The following is a 24490-nucleotide window of genomic DNA, read 5'->3' as shown; positions in this document are numbered from 1 at the left end:
GCAATATGAGAAAAAAAATTGGAATCACATTTTAGTAGACCTTAGTTACATTGCAGGCAATATATGTATGTTATCTAGGGGGTGGGAAATGGAATCTTTAGGCACCTCACGATCCGATCCAATTCCGATTCTAGGAGTCACGATCCGATTCCAAAAGGATTCTTGATACTTTTTTTCTTATTAATTAATTTGCTAATTAATTATTTTTTTAATTACATATGGAATTATAAGTAGCTTACTTTGTAAATAATTAAAAGTTAAAAAAATACATTAATACAACTGTATGTTAAGAATTCTATATAGGGACATATATAAAGTTTCAAAACAAGCGAGTCTCCTAGTAAATAATAAAGAGGAACAACGAAACATTACAAGCAATAAACAAAGAGTGCTTTCAGATCATTTACCTTTCAAGAGCTGTGAGTGATTTTTCACTTTCTCAGCTTTACGGTTGTTTGATTATTGATGCCATAGTCTATTAAGCTGCATCCAGACTATGCACAGATCTCTTTTGAAATATAAGAAGTTTCTGTCCTGTATGTTTAATACTTTAAGACATAACTGACTGTGTTTATATCAATTTTGCATCATAAAAGCATTTTGAGAAGCAAGTACATTTAAGCACTAGTCGCACACAGCTGCATGCGCGAGCGCGCTTCACAAAGCGAACGTGAGAATTTGAAATCAGAAGCAGCCTTCTGTCAGTGAATTTCATATTTTAATATATAAGCCCACAGCATTCCAAACAACATAAATGATGCCTTCGTAGAGCATTAGTAAGGAAAATAGGACTACCGGCGGGCGAGACCACAAACTGCAAGCATAACATCAAGCAAAGTGCACGTTTCTCACAGCTCTCTCATACCCTGTGCGTGCAATGAATCCCGCGAATGTAATTTGCTTCAGCTTTTCCGAACTTTCCAAGCTTCACGCTGAACTTCAGTAGGAATTAATTAAAACGCATCATTGCGCATCGGTTAAAAACTAAGCTCATAATCAATCCAGTATCATTGCATCTATGCATCGATTTTTTTTTTCTCCCACCCCTATTCTCTATATGCACGCTTATTTGTTGCTGTTGTATTTTTGAGTAGGCGGTTTGTGCTCTTAATTTGGCCTGTTTCAGTGCTCTCTGTGTTTAATTACTAATGCCTGTGTAGTGAGGCGTTGGACACAGTAGAGGACAAAAAGTTAAACGTTCAGCCTCGACTCTGTATTGTCATTACTACTGTTAAAAGTTGTAAAGAGTACAAAATTAAACAAAACAATACAAATGCAAAATTAGAATTCATGAATATTTAACGGTATCCACGGTATGGCAAAATCTATATCATGGCACAACATCATACCGGTTGTCACTTTCATACCGGTATAGCGCCCACCCCTACTGTTAAACAAGGTAATTTTAAAAATAAGTTGAAATAATGTGGGTTGACGGCTTCAACATAAGCATATGTCCTCGATTAATGACCTCATTGCTCAAAGTATGGCTTCTAGTTATTAAAAATTAGGTTTTACTTCTTGAATCCGACTGTTGAACTCTATTGTGAATGAAGTGCAGCAGACATTTTGGATCATCTCATCTCTGTTTGCAATGCAAGGGTAATCAAAGAACTGTTTGTTTGAATAAATATAGCATTTGCTTTACTCAAGAAACTCCCTCTCTCTATATAAAAGCTAATATTTTATGCATTTGAGGAGTGGAGAAGAGTGTCTAGCATTAGCCGTTGAGTCATAGCCAATACTGTCTTAAATAGCCTTTGTGTAGCACTTCATCTTTTATAACATGAGATTTTGTCCAAATGACAGAGAAAAAAATAAGCGCCCAGCCGCCCACATAGCTACAGTAAACTTTATAACCTGTAAGTTAATAAAACAATGCAATGCATCAGATGCCTCAGATGCTGCCATTGTAATGACATAACAAAAATTTTGTAAAATGTCAATAATATAATGACACATGCAGTTTGAGCATATAAAAAGCCACAATGTGAACTTTTTATTTTATCTTTGTTATTAAAATAAGCAAAGATGCAGATTACAAACAATATGACAAATGATATAAACAGTGAAATATACAATTGAAATAAACAGTGCTTTACATTTTTCAGGTAGGCTATAGTAGGTCTATTTAAAAGTAGCATTCAAGCAAGAAATTAAAAAATCAAATGTAAAAAAAAAAGGAAAAAAAAACCACTATAGTCTTCTTATAGGTTACACTGATTCTTAATACATATTTTACAGTTATTCAGTCATGCTTTGGGGAATTTTCTATTTTCTTTTGTCGTTTGATTAACATTAATCACACAGAGAGCAGCAGGAATATTAGGCTGCTGTCACTTTAAGATCTGCACGGATCAAATACATTGGAACACAACCGATTTCTTTCTCAACTGTTTACGTCCACTAAAGACATCCCCGACTGTGTTTACGTGAATACTCGTCAGGACATGCATTTTTACATTTTTGACCATTCAAACGCAATAATCCGCGAAAGAGAACTGAAAGGATTAGTTCACTTTAAAATGAAAATTTCCTCATGATTTACTCACCCTCAAGCCATCCTAAGTGTATATGATTTTCTTCTTTCTGATGAACACAATCGGAGTTATATTAATAAATATCCTGGCACGTCCAAGCTTTATAATGGCAGTGAACAGAGGCAATGAGTTTGAAGCTCATTTTCATTATAAAGTGAACTAATCCTTTAAGTCACGATCACATGCTGTCTGAAAGGCGGATTTCTGTGCTCATCCTTCAGGTCTGAGCCTGGCAGCACTAGTGTCCCGCGCTTTATTTTCTCATGCAATGCGTGTTACTTTACTTTCTTTGTCATGTGCTGCTCGTATATATTTTACTCCCTACAGGGAGTGGAAGCAGCTGCACACACGTCCTGACTCCTGCTCACACATCGACACAAATTAAGAAGTACGGTTGTTATTCTTAAAGTACCGGTATTAATAAAATGTCGTTTTTTACCGTTTTTTAATAGCAGGATATTGCAATACTTTTCTACTATAGTATATCGAACACTACTGTGAGGTTGATAAGTTCTGTTATACAACAGGAGGTGACGGGAGATTCGAGGTGGACAAGAATAATGGTCACGTGCGGACGACAGGCCTCCCCCTGCAGAGAGACAGAGAATACCTACTAACAGTGGTGGCTGCCGACCGTCAGGGCAGCCGCAGTCCTCCTGCCGTAGTGTCCATCATCGCAGGTCCAAGAGCTCCTCAGTTCACCAACGTGTCTTACACAATTTTCATACCAGAAAACACACCAGAAGGACAACCGTGAGTAAAGCCATAACACGCACACATAAACACACACCCAATCTCGTAAATGCAGCAAATCTTATTTCCATAGTGTAATTCTAGCACACCCTAAATGCATCTCCCACACTGTGAGAACACTGCTTATCCATCAGGGTAACAAATAGAAACAGGATCATAGTGCACTTACAGCCATCCTGCGCCCTCTGCTTCTCGCTGGAGCATAGCTTGTGTGAGTCATCGTGTACTACACTATGCAAAATTCATGAAATAATGATCTTTGACTATGTCAGTGTACTGTGATATGCATTAAAGATGCATGAACATCAGAACTTTGTTCTGCTCGTATAGACAACCCTCAGAGGTTAACCAGGTAATATATACAGTAAAAGCCTCCATTTTTTCTTTGTAATTTTTTTTTTTTTTAATTAATTTGCTCTCACATATAGGTGACAAATAGACCCTTAATTATTTTGTCTTTGTACAGTCAGTGTTAATTGTATAGCCTTTTGATATTAGATGAGTCACTGTGAAATGACTTGCTTGATGCTGCTACAGGGAAGCATGATTAGCGCTGCCCTGCACAGATGTATTAAATCAGGCATTGCCTTGTAGAAAATTATCCTAAATCCATGTGGAATAAGTGCCTACCGGATCCATTTATGGCAGCTGCATGTCATTAAATATGCATTGCATGCTGCGGTATATTATTTTCCTCATACACACCTGTGATTCCACTATATTGTTGCTTTCATTAAACTTGGCTTGGCAATGAGAGCCAAATCTTACTGAATCTAGTTGGTCTCATCCATAGCTGTGCATAAATATGGTTAACTAACTAATGTTAGGAAAAGTATATTGCTCCTGGCACAAAAATTGGGTGACGTTAATCTTATTGCCAAACATTCTGATCTCTGCCAGACAGCTGTGTCAGACCAAGCCAACAGACAAACTCTGCCAATGGGAATGGAGTTGTAATAACCACAGTACCTGAAAGGGAAGTCATATTTACCTTTGTTCGTCTGCCTGTCTGCCGTTAAGCTTCTTTGGGATTACAAAAATACATTTATGTCAATCTTGACTGCGTGATTATCATAATTTTGCTATTTTCTGTGGCCTGAATGTATCAAGGAACTAAAAATTGTAGATTATAAAGTGAAAAGCTCCCATAAATGAATATCATTTAACAGACTTTGAGAAATGTATGTTAAGAAGGATCCTTTCTTTCTTCAATATTGGCTATTGTTAATAATAATAATAATAATAATAATAATAATAGATCTTATTCCAATCCACTCTGTGAAAATGCATGTATCTCATTCAACAGAATACACCACCCAAAAACATGGCATGTCACAATTGGTGATGAAGCAGGTGAGAGCCAATGAGCTGATATTGATATTCAATATCAGTGACATATCAAGGCAACACATTTTGAATTTGCAAAGATTGTGAGATGACTCTCACTACTGAGGATCATTAAATAAAAGCTTCAGTTTGGGTCTGTTCCTCACAAAAAGTAGTCATATAGATTCTGAAGACTTGGATTTCAGTGCACAAATAAAATGGATTTCTTTCATGATCATTTTATGTTGCATTTTTGGTGTGTTTTACCAACATTTTTTTGAGAAGCATATTGATAACTTATTAAAACAAAATAAATATTGTTTGATTTATGGCCATGGTTAAATGATTACAGAAATGTCATCATTTTAAAGTTTTAACATGTAGTCTTGTTTAAGATTATATACTGTAGTCCTTTGAAATGATTTGACATCAAAGTCACACAGAACAGAATAAAATGTTATAGTTTCAAATTAGGTAAATAAGTCAACTGAACTGCGCTAAACAAATGCAATTTGAAGACAGTCTCAATGATCATATGTATACAAAAGTGTCAACAGATTAGTTAGTAAATGTGTCTATAAAGTTGTTTATACATAAATGATTTACATTTAAATGCAGTCAACATTAATATGTACATTTTATTGTCAAACGTAAGTAGATGTACAGGTGGTACAACCACAGTTTATGTAAAATATATATAAATACCCATGAAATGTATTAGTAGCCTATATGTAGAAATGAACATTATCCTACTAGAATAATAAGTGCAGCAATATTCTCATTATCGTTGCTTAAGAGTTAAAATCAGCTATTATCATTTCTCACTGCTAACTATGTTTGTAAATATTCATGTGTTTTCCTTTCTTTGATAATGCTTAAAATGTCATAAAATTGCATTGATGGACTTTAATTGCTGGGTTTTGTTTTCATGGGCCTCTGAAGTCTGAGCATTTGTCATGATTTGACCCAGTGAGTAAAAAAACAATGAGAAAGACGGTGATAATAACAGTGATCAGTAAGACAGATGCACCTTCAATGAAAATAAAAACGGAGGGGTTTTTTAGCATCAGGAAGAAACTGTTCTAAGTAAGAGATATCCAGAAATTGGAAATTAGGAGAAATACCTTTCAATTTCCGCATGCTTTCTTCAGTAATTGTTTTATTTTGTTCCCTATGTATTTGATAACCAGCACAGTACTGGATTGTTTATTCTGCCTTTACACAAGATCAATGAGCCCGTGGCGAATCTCTTCCCTGCTGTACCGTTTACCTTTACATTATTTCCTCAACAAACAATCCTCCACAGCTGCAGTCATTTTCTCAGTGATTATAGATAAATGTTGGTGAAGATATACTGCGTTCACCTTGGAAGTTGGTTTGATTGAAACTTACATTCCACAGATGTCCATATTAGCTCAAAAGTCCTTGGTGCACTTCTAACTTTACCTTGGTAACCCTTTCTTCTTTCTTTTCCAGTTGTGTTTGCTCACTTCTAGAACACCATAATAAAGATTGTAGTCAATCAAGTTGTCTCTCTCTCTCTCTTTTCTCATCCAGCTTCCTAGTCACTCCAGCAGTGTCCTTTCAAAAACAGCCAGTTACTTACAGCCTGCTCATCAATCCCAGCAGTCTTTTCAGCATCCAGCCAGAGACAGGGGAGATCAGTCTAACCCGTACTATAGACTATGAGAGCGACCAGCACCGCTACCTGCTGCTGGTGAGAGCCAGTGAGAACCAGGAAAGTCTCAGTAGTGCTGCTGAGGTGAGTGCTGCAGCTGCACAGTCAGACTGGGACAGGGTCCAGATTGAAGAATTTTACACACACACTCAACCCATTTTCTCAGAGCTCAGACAATCAACTCTCTTTAAATCATACAACAATTATGCTAATGTGTTGCTTAGTAACTATGATGCTTAATTCGTTTTTATATTTGTGATTAGATATTTGATAGATGTGCTCTCTATGGTAACATTTTGTCACACAACAAACCAGAGCATAAAGTACAACAAACTGGAGTCTGTCTGATGGTGGGGGTGGGGGTGCTGTTTCGTTTTTAATTAAAATTACAAAATGAAAAAGACAGAGAATAAATACAAATTGTATAAATACAATTTTATTCATACTAATTTCTGTATTTTTTTATTTCTATACAGTGTTATACATTGTCTGTCTGTGCTGCTGATGTTAATCCAGCACTGTTTACAGTGTGACTTCACTACAAAATGGTTCATTATCTCTTGGTTCACTAGACTTATTATTTCATTATTATCTCATTATTTCCAGAGTAAAATGTAATGGGTGATATATGGGTCGTATTTGCTCAAAATGTAATGTATAGTAGTGGAAATGTATTAATTAGGTAGTCTATGGGCAAAACTTTAGCTACAATTTACAGTACAATAACTGAAAATTGTTGAAGGAATCTTCAGTATTATGAATTCTGCTAGGGTATTTGGTGTTAGTACAAATATAACCTTTATTTAATAGCTTATTTATTTCACAGTCTAAATATGTTGATATAGGTGGTTGTATAGCAACAGTAAATAAAAATGTATATGGACACAAGATGATTGAAGATACCATAATAAACAATTGTTTATTATATAGTAGTTTTGATCAATAGTTTTGATTGTTCATCATAACTGATAGTTTGAAGGTAAATTATTTGTCATTCACTTATCCACAGAAATACTATTGCATGATTTCAGAAACTTGTATGCTTTTGGCTTCCATCCAGTCATTTTTTATTTATGCAAAAAATCGATAAGCTCAAAATGATAGCTAGCAAGTATGTACATAGATGATAGATAGACAGTTAAATAATTTTATTTTGAATGTGAGGTCATAGCTACTAGGAAAATGTGAATTACTGTGAATCTCTAAAATGCAGTGAATCTAAAAATGCCAGCCCAGACTCATTAAAAAAACATACCTGTGTCAACATTTTTGCAAAACGCGACAGTTTCAAAGTGAAATGTCCAGTGAGTGGCGCTAAAAGTGTGTTTAGTTTTTTCCAGAACAGATGAACATGAATATGGCAACGTTTTATTATGTTGGAGTTTGTACGTATCACTGCAGTTCTGAATTGAAATGCCCGGAGAGTGGCACTAAAAGCTTAATGCTTCATCGTGTTTGATGTACACCTACACTAAACCCTAAACCTACCCGATAGTGTTAACAAAAGCAAATGTGACATAAAAACGCAATCGTAACCATTGCATTTTAGCTTGTTTTTGAACTATTGTCTTTGAGCTTTTACTGTCACTCGTCTTTCACGGGATTTGTACCCAAGCTTTTCACATCGCAAGTACAATTCTGTACCAGCTGAGCTACCGAGCAAGCTTATGATGTCAGTAAAACTGAACATCTGGAGCTGGGTAAGTGATGCAAACTCCAAAATATATTTACAAATCATGCACTGTGGTAAAAAGTGTTTTGAGGTCATAACATTATTGTGCAAGGAGCCACGTGAAAACAAGTCTTTATTAATCCATAATCTGCCACTGTAATCATAATTGTGTGTGAAAACGATTAAAAGTGCTTGCTGTTTTACTGCCTCTAGTGTTCATTTCTGTTAGAAACTGCAATGATATGTACTTATTTTGCGTTTTGCACGGGTATGTTTTTTCCAATGAAAAATGTTGAAAAATGCATGTCAGACCAACAGAATTTCCATAAATGTTGTCCCAAGTAGCCAAACAGTTGTCTGAACAAACAACTCCCAGCATTGCAGCATGAATAAATTATGTGGTTAGTGTGTTGTAACCTTATTGTTTTACCACTTGTTGGCTTTATTTATGTTGCTGTAGCAGGTTTTTTTTTTTTTTTTTTAATCATCACTGTTTGCTGTTGTTTGATGATGTTAAGAACCCATCATTTTAATTATTTATATTTGTTGATTTTCACTGTGATTGAGGTTTGTGTGTTAGGTGTTGAAGTCTATTTGTGCCTATGTAGAATTATTGTATGTAATGTTTTTGCTCTGCAAGATTGGCAGTTTTAATTTCTAGTTGTCCTTTAATTAAGACACATTGATGATACTATACTATTCAGTCACTTAAACTGAATAGTATAGGGTTGTGGCATGGGAAATGTAAGGGCAACAATTTAGCTGAAATCAAAGAGATACCCAGCAGTCCTGTTCATGCCTCTTACAATAACATTCCCCTGGAGGATGTAGTCTTGCCTCATCATGACTTGATTTGGCTGCTCAGTGATCCATACATCTCTCCTGGCCTGAGGCAGGCCAGCCAAGATCCCAACTATTAGCTTGGAAGTGTCACAAAACAATGCATGCCACATTTTGTTTAACTGCAAATGGGGAGCAAGAGGCCATGTAGACAAAAAAAAAAAAAAAAGCACTAAAAGACTGACAGACACACTTGACTTTAAGAGTCCCGTGAGACGTAGTCCAGAGAGAAATTTGCCTGTTGCGTTCTCTGCATTCAGTCACACAGCATCCCATCTGTCACCCTGAAATCACTCTGTAACTCTTCTCACATCTCAGTTTCTGGAGACCCCGCATACTTGTGTTTAAGCACAGTTACAACAAACAAAACACAGTTTAAAATGACATCATTATCAATGTTCAAAATTAACAGGCTTTAGAATCAATAATTATGTTTCAATGGAGGGACTCAACATTCCTTCATTACTAGTTCTAAAGTGATGTTTTAGAATTAGTAACGGAGGCTTGGTCAAACTGTCAACATGAGATTTGAATCCATGGCAGAAGGAAGTAGTTCTGCACAAAAGAGGGTTTTAAAGACACTCTGTTGTTATTTCTTTTATTCTATTATTTATTTACACACTCGTGCCATCAAACTGTTGTATAAACACAATATCACACTCATAGCCATGCAATATGGCTGTATATAAGCACGCTGTGATTATATATGTATATATATATATATATATAATATGTGTGTGTGTGTGTGTACATACTGTATATTAATGATATGCAAAAAAAATTGCTTGGGTAGAATAAAACTTACTTGTATGCCATAGTGATGTGTTAAATGTGAGTGAATTGTTGTTTTGAGTCTGTTTATTTCAATGAATCAGTCAGTTCACAAGTCGGTTTGAATGATTCCTTAGTCAGATTTAAAAGTTTTTGAAAGAAGTTTCTTATGCTCACCAAGGCTGCAATTATTTGATCATATAGTAAAAACAGTAATATTGTGAAATTGTATTAAAATTTAAATGAACTCTTTTCTATTTTTAATATATTTTAATATATAGTTTATTCCTGTGATGGCAAAGCTAAATTTTTAGCATCATTGCTCCAGTCTTCAGTCACATGATCCTTCAGAAACCATTCTAATATTCTGATTTCTTGCTGAGAAAAAAAAAGTCTTATTATTATCTATGTTTAAAACAGTTCATGGTTCTTTAATAAATAGAATGTTCTTCTGTTTCTTTACTGTCTCTTTTGATCAATTTAATGTGTTTTGATCAATTTAAAAGTATTGATTGCTAGTGTACATAAGCCTTATCAAATAATCACAAACTACTGGACAGATGGAAACTCCTCTGCACATTGTTAATACGGCACTAAATTGAATCATGTTTGTATTCCCAAACTGCATCAGCCATATCAGATCTCTTTTCTGAGATAATGTCTCTGGTAATCATTAGTTTTACTATCAATGGAAAAAATAAGCAGTGTCTTTTACCCGCTTTTAAAATAGGGGTCTGGACAGTTCCTGAGATCCCAAAACTTTCCCTCAGAGATCCTTCTGTCTTGTTGTTTTCTTATATCAAGGCATTTTATTTCATGAGATTTTTGGGTTATGGTCTCTGTTAGAGTTAGAAATATGAGTAACATTGTAGACTGTGAACTGTCACAATTTTGACCATTTCTGACTAGGTCTGTCTATTTCCAGTCTCTGAAATTGAAGTGAGTAGGTTATTAAAGTCACTTAGCAACTGCCAGGAAGCTTTAGCAACAGTGTCAGGGAAAAAGCACTCACACAGTGTTTTTCCTCCTCCAGACAGCAACTTTCAGCTTAATTCAGTCTTATGGGAGGCATTAGGTACCTCTTTCAGCTTCCCTGATGCTTTTGGAACAAATCGGGAAAGAGCTATAACTGTTACACTTATGTTTAGTTAGTTTTAGTTCGTTTTCATTAGTCACATGTGTTCCTTTGTTTGAGTTTCCCACCACTCATCAGTTTCCATGGACACTAATCTATCATCACAGCTGTTCATCATGTAGTTCATCACCATGTGTATTTAAGTTCCTCACCTTGACTTAGCCTGTGTCTCAATGCGCATACTACCCATCCTAAATAGTATGTGACATTAGTAATATTCAATACTATTTAGGGCAGATAGGGTGGATAGTATGCACATTGGGATTCAGGGATAGTGTTTGTACGGTCTCGTTTCTGAAAGTGTGTTGCTACTACCTTCTGTTATTTGCCTGTTGGATTATCATTAAACTCTGCTTTTGAACTCTACCTTTATCATCGTGTTTACCATCAACATTGCTAACAATAACATGCCCATGTGATATTGGAGGAGATTTGTCCTTTTGTGTTTGATTCTTCACAACTTCACAACTGCATTTCCAGGCACAGATGCTTGCTTATGTATGAACATAACTTCTTGACACAAAATAATTTGCAGAGCGAAAATGTCAAGACAAAACAGGATAATGGTTATAGGATATGACCTGCTTGTTAAAAAGAGCTTTTTGGGCAAGGCGTTCTTGAAACACCAGCCCTCTTGACTCTGAGAAACACTGGGGACAGTCAGTGATGTGCTAACTTACTCCCTGATGATAATTCATGAATCAAGATATTATGATCTGCCCATTTGTTCTGTTAACAATTCTCACCTTTCTATTTTTGTGCCTTCTGGCTTCCTTTTCACTTGTTTCTCACAGGTGCGAGTGATCATCACAGATGAGAATGACTGTGTTCCAGAGTTCCTGCAGTCCATTTATAGCAAAGATGGTGTCCCTGAGACAGTCACGACTGCAACGTCGCTCCTGCAGGGTAAGTCTGTGGACCTGCACATCAATGTACTGTAGCCTTAGAGATCCTTGTATAACAACACTGGAATAGTAGCCAGACCCAGTGTTCTTTTTTTTTTTTAACACAGATATCATTTTAGTGATACTTTGTCTTTTAATGAAAAAAACAATCCTTTATATTTATTCAATATGAAATAATTCCTGAAATAATATTATGAGTTCACTTTTGTAATACAATATTTAAAAAAAAAAATGTATAAGTTATTCATTGCTAATGTTTTAGTCAAAGAGCACTGAGTTTTAGTGTTTAATCACAATGTGACTTACATGTTCTGACTAGTGAGTAACTTCAAGTTCACTTGTGCACTGTACATTTAAAGCTTTTATTCAGCAGGGATACTTTTAAAGGGGTCCTATTATGCCCTTTTACAAAGTCTTGATTTTGTTTTTGGTGTGTACTAGAATAGGTTTTCATGTTTGACTGTACAAGAAACGCATTATTTTTCACATATTTTACACTATTGCAGCTCCCTTCTTCCCATTCTGTCTCAAACACACTGTGGAGTTCCTGTTTCGATGAAGCCCCTCCTTCTGAAATACGAAATGTGCTCTGATTGGTCGGCTGGCCCAGTGTGATTGGTACACCGCTTAGAGTACATTCCGGAAATGTCATGCCCCTTACCATAACCGCGAGTTTCATCTGTTCAGGTCATTTTTGCCATACCGTCAATTTTGCCATACCAATTCGAGACCCTGAGAATGTTTATGAACAAGAGTATCGTGCAAAACCTTTACAAGCATGGATTTCAGAGTGGTAAGTTCCTAAAGATCGGTGAACAGTCTTACAAAAGCGGGAGCCCCATAGCTAAACACTTCACCAACACTGTAATGTTAGCTAGCAGGCTAGTGGATCCACAAAACATACTTACAGGTTGTGATCCACAAACAACTGATTGTCCCAATGAAGTGGAAGAACTGCTCCGTCTTTCAAGAGAAGCTTTTGTACATAGCCGGGATTGTACGCTCTTCTTCTGGAAGCTGTCCTCCGTAAAATGTGCCACACGGATAAACTTTGGGGTTATAATGTTCTGGAACAATGTTAAAAATAAATTTTAACCACTGTTTTATAAGTTCATCTGCTGTAGGAAGGCCACACAAAGGGGTTTTAAAACAGCATCTCTTCGACATGGCAACAACATGCTATATAAAGCAGGTCAACCAAGCCCCATCCCCTTTTTTGTGTATTCAATGGGCAGGGATTATTTAAATGAGTGACATTGTAACTTTACAAGATCCATAAAAGGGATGTTGTAGTCCCAACAAGTCATTTGTTGTAGTTCTTGAAAAGTGTTTTCTGTTAGAGATAATCTACTTTTGGAGTGGACTTTGAGCTTGTAACCTTGCAGATATTTTTATGCTCAAACAGCAACATTACACGCTAACTAAAGTTGAAAAAGTGAAAACGCATAATAAGAACCCTTTAAATTGATCAAAAGTGACAGTAAAAATTATATTTAAAAAAAAAAAATGCCATTGCTATTCCTCAAGGGATCCTGAAAAAAATGCACCACGGTTTCCACAAAACAACCAATCGGAATGTAGAGGTCCTCGCTTGAGAGGATTCTGATTGGTTGCCCCAACTTGTCATTTACTTTGACCCTCCCGCCGGCGGTGGTTTGAACGCACAGTTACTTGATAGGCGTGGTGTAGCCGGAAAGTAGTGATCGACGTCATTTTCGCGTGAAGAAGAAAACGACACAGTAAACAACAATGGATACAGCAGATCTTGTTCTTACTTCTCGGCTTGAGGCTGTCAGTCACAAGAAGAAGACAAGCTTTGCTTGCTGCACGCCAACATTCGGCGTTTCACAATATCAAGTACACAAATTTCAGACATCCATGCAGCAGCACCTACCAGCAAGCGTCAATAGCGGAGAAGCGGAGGAGAAAAGCTGCGTAATTTAAAAACTACTGTATTGTGTCATGAAATGTAGTTTTAAAAGTTTTTCAGGCAAGAATGTAGTTGTTTAAAGCTCAAATCTGTGGTTTATTTATAAAGATAGCACCTATTTGAAAATTTGATCTGACGTTGTCGGAGTTGTGAGATCCAGGTGATCACCGGGCACTCAGTGCTAATGTACACAGGCGAGAACAGCTGTACCTCGGCTAGTCCTTCTGACATTTGCCGCTGGCTCAGATGTCTCTGTAGTGGTTAAAAACGAGATATCATTCATCGTGTGTATAACGGGCAATCTTTGGTCTCATGAATTTATAATTTGTTCCCGGGCAAATCGTTTTGGCTGAGGGCAAAGTGAAGTTTCATAACTTTATATATTTATTTAACTTTACCGTTGTACTAGTGCTCTGACTTTGTACGTTTGACTGAATTGTTTGCTTGTCTTTATTTCTTATTGTATAGCTTCTCATACTTTATACTTATACTTTTATAATGGTTATTATTGATGAACTGACTTTTAACAAAAAGAGAGGGTTGTTTTGTCTTATTTCATTTTATTATAGTCCACATGTAGGCTACATATACAGTAAAGATAATCAGAGTACATTTGCACATATTGCCTGAACCACACATTAATAGGTTTCATATTTTTTTAAACGAAAACGAAAAGAGGCAGGGTTGTGTTTCATATTTTGTTTTGTTATATAGCCTACATGAAGTGAAGATAATCAATGCACACGTTGCCTGAACCACATTTGTGTGGCGCCTCTTGTGTTGTCATTCCCCTTGTAGCACGTGCAAGTGACAATTCTCTGTCAACCAATCAACGTTCTGCAGAGTGTAGCTCCACCCTTTTGGTACCTGTACTATTGGTACTATTGTGCTTGGTACCCCAACGGAAGGGTCCCAAAAAAGTGGTACGATTCGGAATTAGGGTATCATTCACAACTTTTGACAATGGAAATGGCAAAAATTGTGTACCGTACTGTACTGAACCGAACCGTACCGCTCAGTGGAAACGAGCCATTTGTGTTCCGAAGATGAACGAAGGTCTTACGGGTGTAGAACGACATGAAGGTGAATAATAAATGACATTATTTTCATTTTTGGGTGAACTAACCCTTTAAGTAACATTTTTGAAAATAAGGCATTTCAATAACTGACTAATAACCTTTTCATTGACATTAAAGTGAAATTACTCAACCTAAACATAGGAGCCTGGTTAAAAAAAAAAAAGCTCATTTAAAAGAAAACATGTCAGTCGGATTTATAGATTTTTGCATCCGAATTCTTCATTCTTCATTCATTCGAGCAGCAAATCAGCATATTAGAATGATTTCTGAAGGATCATGTGACACTGAAGACTGGAGTAATAATGCTGAAAATTCAGCTTCGCCATCACAGGAATAAATTACTTTTTAAAATATATTAAAATAGAAAACGGTTATTTTAAATTGTAATAACATTTCACGATATTGCTATTATTACTGTATTTTTACTGAATACATTTAGCCCTGGTGAGCATGAGAGACTTTCACAAATATTTAAAAAAAAAAAAAAAAAAAATCGTACCAACCCCAAACTTTTGAATGGTAGTGTACATGCATTTGGGTGAATTAGCACTTTAGGTTACTGGTGTTCATTCACTGTTAAATGGGTAAATCCACAACATTATTGGATACAATTGTATTATATATAACAACCATATTTTTTCAAAAATTTTCTTCAAAAAATTGTCGCTGCATTGCTAATATCTGTTATTTTTTTTTCTCGTCTTTTTTTTTTTTTTTTTTTTGTCATCAATGTTTTAACTGAAACTGTAATTACCATTATAATGCACATTTCTCCATGTGTGATTCATCAATCAGATTAGAGCTTTCCAGAGTGAAAAAGTGTTTTCCAGTTTTGCATGCAATCGGACAGTCAGTGAACAGGCTGTAGATGACCCGTGGCCATTCCATTTGAGACTAGTATGGCCCTATAAAGACGGTTTCTCACAACAAGACGAGAAGATGCCATTTTCTTCCTCTATCATTTTGTTTAACACCACCTTTGAAGCACTTCTCCCCTGATGTGCCCTTTCATATGTCTAAATTGCACATTGAATCTGGAGTCTATGTACTAACTCCTGAGAGTGCACTTGTAACACACAGAATAGAAAACACATGCCCTCAGCTATGATAAGAAGAGCTTTCATATTCTCATTAAATTTTAGACAACCACAGCTGCTATCAAAGCACCACAGAAATGAAGTGATGGACAAAACAACTGCCAAAGACAGACAGACTGCATATGCAGACGCAACGGCAAACAAAAGAGAACAAAACAAACAAACACTGGAAAGTTAACAAGATTAAAAAAAAGTGATGCTGGTCTGGAGAATAACAGGACTTGGCAGACATTTTGAGAGCTTAACACAGAGACTCCTGGCAGAATGGGAAAGGTGATGTGGTGAGGTGTACAGCAGATGTGCTGATTAGCAGGTGCATGGCACTAACATCTGCACACTCATCTGTGTGGGCTTCATAACAATTATCTCTACCCAGCATGAAATATCCTGCTTCCTCCAGTTAAACCTATCCAGAAGAACAGAAGAAGGACATGTAACATGTGGCTTCTAATCAAGCATTCATAATGTATGAGATGGACAATTTATAATTTAAACATCTGTGGGAACAGTCTATTTCGTAATGACTGAGGTTTGCTGGATTTAATTGCTGGAGGTCCACTTCAGCATTATGTACAGCAGAATATTAGGACTTAGCCAATGTATCAGTATTAAATGATCCTGTTTAATTTCCTGTGTTTATCTTACTCTTATTCTCCCATGATGGAATTCATGGACCTCACGGCAGTAAATAGAATTGAATGAAGTGGAGGGGGATTTGGGACCTACCACCAGGACTTGTTAACTTCTTAAGTGGTGCAGTTAGGTTCACTTAAAAGTCAGTCATGCTCCTAGGATTACACAAACTGGTTTAAAGAAATTGCAAGAGAACTTAAGGTTCAATAATAAATTTCATCTGTGAAAGTGTCTGGGCTAGTTAACATACTGGAAGATATAAACGCTGAATAACTGAATTAATAATTAAAACTTAAAAATTCACAATATGGTATTACAATAGTGAACTTGTTGTACTGTAATATTATTTCAGCAGCTCAGGATTTCACAACTTAGGACGGTTTTCACACTGCTTTTGTTAAACGTTGATACATGTTTAAATACATGACGCTTGAATATTTTGTTTTGCACTCATCAATTAAAATGTTACTTTCATAGATTAAAATCATATGCTTTAGTTATAAAGAAACTCTCAATAATTAGCTTATTGGCTAACACTAACTTTGCTAACTAACATGTCTATTAACTCGCATCTTTACACAGCCGAGTTAAGCCAGGTCTGTACCTGCTCAAATTCTGTGTAAAGACGTAATGCCGCATAAAAGCAGACCTAAAATACGCCATTAATGAAGTGAAGATAATCAATGCACACGTTGCCTGAACCACATTTGTGTGGCGCCTCTTGTGTTGTCATTCCCCTTGTAGCACGTGCAAGTGACAATTCTCTGTCAACCAATCAACGTTCTGCAGAGTGTAGCTCCACCCTTTTGGTACCTGTACTATTGGTACTATTGTGCTTGGTACCCCAACGGAAGGGTCCCAAAAAAGTGGTACGATTCGGAATTAGGGTATCATTCACAACTTTTGACAATGGAAATGGCAAAAATTGTGTACCGTACTGTACTGAACCGAACCGTACTGCTCAGTGGAAACGAGCCATTTGTGTTCCGAAGATGAACGAAGGTCTTACGGGTGTAGAACGACATGAAGGTGAATAATAAATGACATTATTTTCATTTTTGGGTGAACTAACCCTTTAAGTAACATTTTTGAAAATAAGGCATTTCAATAACTGACTAATAACCTTTTCATTGACATTAAAGTGAAATTACTCAACCTAAACATAGGAGCCTGGTTAAAAAAATAAATAAATAAAAAAAAAAGCTCATTTAAAAGAAAACATGTCAGTCGGATTTATAGATTTTTGCATCCGAATTCTTCATTCTTCATTCATTCGAGCAGAAAATCAGCATATTAGAATGATTTCTGAAGGATCATGTGACACTGAAGACTGGAGTAATAATGCTGAAAATTCAGCTTCGCCATCACAGGAATAAATTACTTTTTAAAATATATTAAAATAGAAAACGGTTATTTTAAATTGTAATAACATTTCACGATATTACTATTATTACTGTATTTTTACTGAATACATTTAGCCCTGGTGAGCATGAGAGACTTTCACAAAGTGGAGGAGAACTGGCACCCCGACTAAGCCTGGTTTCTCCCAAGGTTTTTTTCTCCATTTTAACACCAATTTGCCACTTGTCTGCCACCTGATGTCACCTGATGGAGTTTGGGTTCCTTGCCGCTGTCGCCTCTGGCTTGCTTAGTTGGGGACACTTGACTTGACATTTGATATTCAACAGTGCTTTTGATCTGCCTGCATTGACACTATTCTTTAAGAGATGCTGTGCAGCCAAACAATGTACCAGTTATCAATGTAAAGCTGCTTTGACACAATCTACATTGTAAAAAGCGCTATATAAATAAAGGTGACTTGACTTGACTTGACTTGACAAATATTTAAAAAAAAAAAAAAAAAAAAAAAATCGTACCAACCCCAAACTTTTGAATGGTAGTGTACATGCATTTGGGTGAATTAGCACTTTAGGTTACTGGTGTTCATTCACTGTTAAATGGGTAAATCCACAACATTATTGGATACAATTGTATTATATATAACAACCATATTTTTTCAAAAATTTTCTTCACCTTCACCCCACCTCAGCCCCTAGTATCAGGCGACTCTGATACTGTTTTGATTCAGTGTAAATGAACGCGAGCTTGTGCCGCACTAAACTACGTCATTGTCATGACAACCAAAAGCACTCCTGTCAGCTCAGACGGCGCAAGAATCAAAAGCGAGAGACAAAATGTAGACCTCGCTTCATATTGTTTTAGGCAAATTGAAAAATGTATACCAACAAGTGACCGTGAAGTAAAAGTGTCCTGTTTGTAATCTTCCTTTGAAGAGGCAGATCACTGCGCTGCTACATTTCTCTCAGATACGGTAAATGCTTAACACAATCGGCGTCACTGTAATTGTGTATTATGTTATATTCCAAAAATCCTCTCTTTAAGGATGATATTTTCACCCACACACGACGGTCTGGTGACATCTGCTGTCCTGCCTGAAATGCTAACGCTAGCGTCGATGTTCGTTTGTTGTGCCAGTGACTTTCTGGCTCTTTGAAAAAACTTTAGCCCTCTTTTAATCCTGCGGCGATGTACCCGGTGTAAAAATTCATAATTTCTTTGTAGCACTTGATCCAAATGTAACGTTAACAGTTTTATTAAGAAATAGAAAATAACTATCAGTACCACAGAATTATGACAAACATCAAAGCGAGAGATAGCTAACGTTATAGCACGCAATACATTTTTTATTTCAAGTTTTATTTAATTGTTTATTATTTGATTTTTTTTTAATTCATTTTGTTAAAACTGTAGTTTTAAAATAGTAATGTTCAAAGCATTGTTTCCCGCAATTTTAATTCCTGTGTAACGTTAAATGCATTTACGCTGCTTCAGAGCAGCATTAAACATTCTGTGTAAATGCACATTTTTGTGATTTTTATGCCGCTACAGAGTTGGTTTCTGTGCCGCTTTTTCTGTGTAAAGATGCCTTAAGTTGATGTAGTCGCAACATTACTTCTAGTAAGAAGAATGTCTGTTGAGGGGAGAATCAATATAAAGCGTTAAATATTAAGCAGAGAGTCTACAAATACTCTAATAACTGGTAGTTGACATGTAGCCTAGTTGCAAAGTTACTTATAGTTAGTAGAATGCCTAAAGTGGATTATCGAAATAGTGTTACCACTTACTGTCCCTAAATCCAGTTTCTTCCTTCCTTCCTTCTAATTTTATCTATGTATGCACTTGATCCATTCTGGGCATGTTGTTAATGCACAGCTTAAAATGTATAGTATACAATTCAGCAAAAATCTTGGGTTTTCTAATGTGCAGAATCAGGAAAACTGTTTACCCCGTTTTGTCAACAATAGTTCAGTTAATATGTGAAGCAGCTGCTGTGTATGCAGTGCCTTATTCTGAAGTTCATTTGAAACAGGCTCACACCTTATTGAACGGCATTGCATTTTACTGTAGTTGTCAAATGCAATAAGACTCAGAGCTTGGGAACTTTTGATTGCCAGTTATGTATAACCATTCTAGTCGTTCATTTGACAAGCACATATGCCCAAGCTATTTACACAGGGAAGCTTAAATAAAGATTGATCCTATTAGCTGATGCTGCACTTCTCTGTAGTGCAGTTGCTTTGTTTTAACACCCACGCCCTGTGTTTCTCTCTCTTTTGCAGTATCAGCCAGTGATTGTGATTCGGAGAAGAATGCAGAGATCACATACTACACGCTTAGTCCAGATTTCATCATTTCAGCCCATGGCACCATATTCCCGGCAGGCCCTCTGGATTATGAGAGACTCAACCACCTATATGAATTCGTAGTGATGGCGGTGGATAAGGGCGAGGTGCCCCGCACCGGTACAGCCACTGTGCGTCTTCGTATGGCCAATGTCAACGACGAGCCTCCGGAGTTTTCGCAGCCTGTGTGAGTTCCTTATCCCCATATACCACTCTTCAGCATCATCCTATGTCTCTGTGAGGAACGTGATAATCGAGGCCTGTTGTTTTTTTTTCTTTCGGCTGTAAATAGGAAACGTTTTAAAAGATTTAAACGTTTTTTTTTTTTTTTTTTTTTTACTTTTCAGTAAAAAATATTGTTATCAGGCTAGCATGCATCCCACAAAAAACCCACACTAGCAGCATGTTCACATCTGGCAGTTACTAAAACGTAACAATGCTTTCAGCTCGGAATCTTGCTGTGTGTCTGTATGACAAGAATGTAATACAGTGCAACAAATAGCAAGGTGATGCCAAAAATATTTTTCAGCTTACAACTGTTGTAACAAGGGGAAAAAAAGAGAAACAAAAAAGTGTTTCCACAAATACTAATACGTCAGCACGTTTTACTGATTTGTTAAGTAAATTGTGTGCACAAAATAATTCATTCCCTCGTTTTACTTAATTTAGTTAAATCAACAAGAGAGACCGAATCAGTACAACGTGGACATGATTTACTAAAATGATAGAAAGGAGTACATTGATTCATTATCTCAGCAATCCTGGTCTGAAGTGTCAGGGACCCTTGAAGTGGCTACAGTACATCAAAAAAAGCTAGTAAAAGGGAACCATCTTGGTGACTGCCCTTGTACACTTTTTAGAGAAAAGAGCATATGGGCTGACAATGTTAACTTTAACAGATAAGATAACAGAAACTTTTACTTTCTGTGCACATGAAATAATCCATGTTATATCAAATTAGCCAATAATATTCGAAGACTGAAGACTGGAATAATGGCTGCTGAAATTTCAGCTTTGCCATCACAGAAATAAATGACATTTTAAAACATATTAAAACAGAAAACAGTTATTTTAAATTGGAATAATATTTCACAATATTACTGTTTTACTGAATTTTTTGTTCAAATAAAAGCAGCCTTGGAGCTTTTAGAGACTTTTCTTTCAGAAGAGACTTTTCTTTCAAAAATTGTACCAACCCCAAAATGTATTATCTGCCATATATTTTACTGGAACTGTATAGTATCACTCAACCACTGTGATCTAGACACCTGTAATGTTGACAAAGGGACAGTATGTCCAATTGTGGATCATGGCTGCCCGAGGCTGTTGCAGACTGAGGCACTTTAGTGCAAGTGTAGATATTTTGATAGCAATGCTATCTTTTCATAATTGTTGAATGCTTTGTTGTTCATTAAGTTCTTGAACTTGTGTTATGGATAGTAAACACAACAGCCTCCTACATCAAGTGGTACATGCTGGCATTTTTGGTTTGTGGTTGGCTGGATGACCTTGACATGCGGCATCACCACACTCTCAAAACTCTCAAGGGAACAATGTTGCTATATTCATTGTGGTGTGATATGGGAAACCTCTTCACCACTAAGATGATGGTGTTTGTTTTAAACAGTGTCTGCGGGAGATGTTGAATATCACTGTGAAGAGATCTTATGGAGTCAAATTCATGCCACATACACATTTGCAAAACAATAAAGAATTCCAAAAGAAAAATAAAATATTGAGAGAGAAAACTCACGATCAGGTCTGATTCTGATTCTGGGAGTCACAATCCAATTCCGAAACGATTCTTGATATACTTTTTTTTTTCTTGTTAATTAATTAGTTTACCGACTTACAGTAAATATTAAAATCTTTTTTTTAATTACATATGTAATTACAGTATCTCACAAAAGTGAGTACACCCCTCACATTTCAGCAACCATTTTATTATATGTTCTCAAGGGACAATACTATAGAAAAATAAAAATTGGATATACTTTAGAGTAGTCAATGTGCAGCTTGTATAGCAGTACAGATTTACTGTCCTCTAAAAATAACTCAACATGGCAACAAAAGTGAGTACACCCTAAGTGAACATGTCAAAACTGTCTCCAAAGTGTCAATATTTTGTGTGAGCACCACTGTTATTTAGCACTACCTTAATCCTCCTGGGCATGGAATTCACCAGAGCTGCACAGGTTGTTGCTGGGATCCTCTTCCACTCCTCCATAATGACATCAGGGAGCTGCTGGATGTTAGATACATGGCGCTTCTCCACCTTCCGCTTGAGGATGTCCCACAGGTGCTCAATAGGGGTCAGGTCTGGAGACATACTTGGCCACTCCATCACCTTCAGCTTCCTTAGCAAGGCAGTTGTCATCTTGGCGGTGTGTTTGGGGTCATTATCATGCCGTTCGGCCCAGTTTCTGAAGGGAGGGCATCATGTTCCGCTTCAGAATGTCACAGTACATGTTGGAATCCGTGTTTCCCTTAATGAAGCAGAGCTCCCCAGTACCAGCAGCACTCATGCAACCCCCATACCATGATGCTACCACCACCATGCTTGACTGTAGGCAAGACACAGTTTTCTTGGTACTCCTCACCAGGGCATCGCCACACATGCTGGACACCATCTGAGCCGAACAAGTTTATCTTAGTCTCATCAGACCACAGGACATGGTTCCAGTAATTCATGCTCTTGGACAGGTTGTCTTCAGCAAAACTGTTTGCGGGCTTTCTTGTGAGCCAGCTTCAGAAGAGGCTTCCTTCTGGGACGATGGCCATGCAAACCAACTTGTGTGCGGCATATGGTCTGAGCACTGACAAGCTGACCTTCCGCTTCTGCAACCTCTAAAGCAATGCTGGCAGCACTCATGCATCTGTTTTTTGAAGCCAGCTTCTCCACCTGATGCACAGCACGATGATTCAACTTCTTCGATCGACCCTTGCGAGGCCTGTTCCGAGTGGAACCCGTCTTGGAAAACCGCTCTCTATGACCCTGGCCACTGTGCTGTAACTCAGTTTCATGGTGTTACCGATTTTCTTATAGCCTAGGCCATCGTTGTAGAAAGCAACAATTCTAATTCTCAAATCCTCAGAGAATTGTTTGCCACGAGGTGCCATGTTGAACATCCAGTGGTCAGTATGAGAGAATTGTACTCAAAGCACCAAATTTTAACTGCTCTAATACAAGATACACACAATTGTATGGTCATGTCAAGCAGACAAAAACATGAACATGATGAATAGGACATGTGGCTTTGTATGGTTGAACGACATTATCACTTAGGGTGTACTCACTTTTGTTGCCAGCTATTTTGACAATAATGTCTGTATGTTAAGTTATTTTCAGAAGACAGTAAATCTATACTGTTATACAAGCAGCACATTGACTACTCTAAAATATATCCAAGTTTCATTTCTATAGAATTGTCCCTTGAGAAGATATACTAAAATGGTTGCTGAAATGTGAGGGGTGTACTCACTTTTGTGAGATACTGTATAAGTACTTTTTTAAAATAATTACAATTTACAGCTTTACTGTTGTTTGATTATTACTGATGACATAGACAGCGGGAGATCTAATAAGCTGCGTTGACATTTATGCACACACACACACTAACAGATTGGCACACTCATACACACACACACACGCATCCACGCATTAAAGGATCTATCAACAGTATAAAAATATGCACATTGAGAGAAATAAACAGAAGATGCTGGCTATTTCAGACAGTTCACATTAGCAAGTAGTCTATGGCATGCCTCGAGCGAGGCGTGGCCAGATATGTTGTGCACGCCCCAGTCCCTTGACTCTGCCTCCATGTCAAAACAATGCATAAAGTGAAACACACAGAAAAGTGAAGTGCAAAGAGAAAGTGGTAACGCGAGCTCACACTTGACTGAAACACAAAATAAAAGGAGCGTTGCATATGAATTATTTATTTATTTTACAAAACTCTATTTTATTTTGCAATACTTAGTAGTTTTGCAAAAATATGTGGCATGAATTTGACTCCATATTATAGCCTTAGTTGAGCCTAACTTGCATTCTGGGCCAGTGGTGGTTCTCCTTACCTTCACTGTAATTACAGATGAGATGCAGTTACATATATGAGGTGCTCATAGAACTTCAGAAATGAACAGTTTGCATGGCTTTAATTGATTTTATCCACTTTAATTTTTTCTGCACATTGTTAGTTTTTATATATATATATATATATATATATATATATTACTTTAATTTGTTCAATATTATGAACTTTTCTATAATAAATGTAAACATAGAGTGCAGTACTTACTACATTAAACTAAAGACAACATCATGACACTCATGAGACAGAAACATGCATTAATAATGCCACACACATACCTCAACAGCTGAAACACTGAAACTGATCATTTTTAGTAGTAGAACAAAAATAAGC

The 24490-nt window shown here is 36.7% G+C and overlaps 1 protein-coding gene across 2 annotated transcripts in view; it reads left to right on the top strand.

The window, feature by feature from the left end:
* The window catches only part of si:ch211-186j3.6 (neural-cadherin), a 264672-nt gene that overhangs the window by 110146 nt on the left and 130036 nt on the right, over nt 1–24490 (top strand). For both annotated transcript variants that reach the window (XM_051899157.1, XM_051899156.1), the window contains 4 exons: nt 3068–3293; nt 6177–6381; nt 11510–11621; nt 20001–20250. In XM_051899157.1, coding sequence (XP_051755117.1) covers nt 3068–3293; nt 6177–6381; nt 11510–11621; nt 20001–20250 — 793 coding nt within the window. The remainder of the gene's footprint in view (nt 1–3067; nt 3294–6176; nt 6382–11509; nt 11622–20000; nt 20251–24490) is intronic.

The sequence above is a fragment of the Ctenopharyngodon idella genome, chromosome 7, assembly GCF_019924925.1.
Source record: "Ctenopharyngodon idella isolate HZGC_01 chromosome 7, HZGC01, whole genome shotgun sequence".
NCBI classification, from domain to species: Eukaryota; Metazoa; Chordata; class Actinopteri; order Cypriniformes; family Xenocyprididae; genus Ctenopharyngodon; species Ctenopharyngodon idella.
This window is presented reverse-complemented; position numbering and strand designations above follow the sequence as displayed.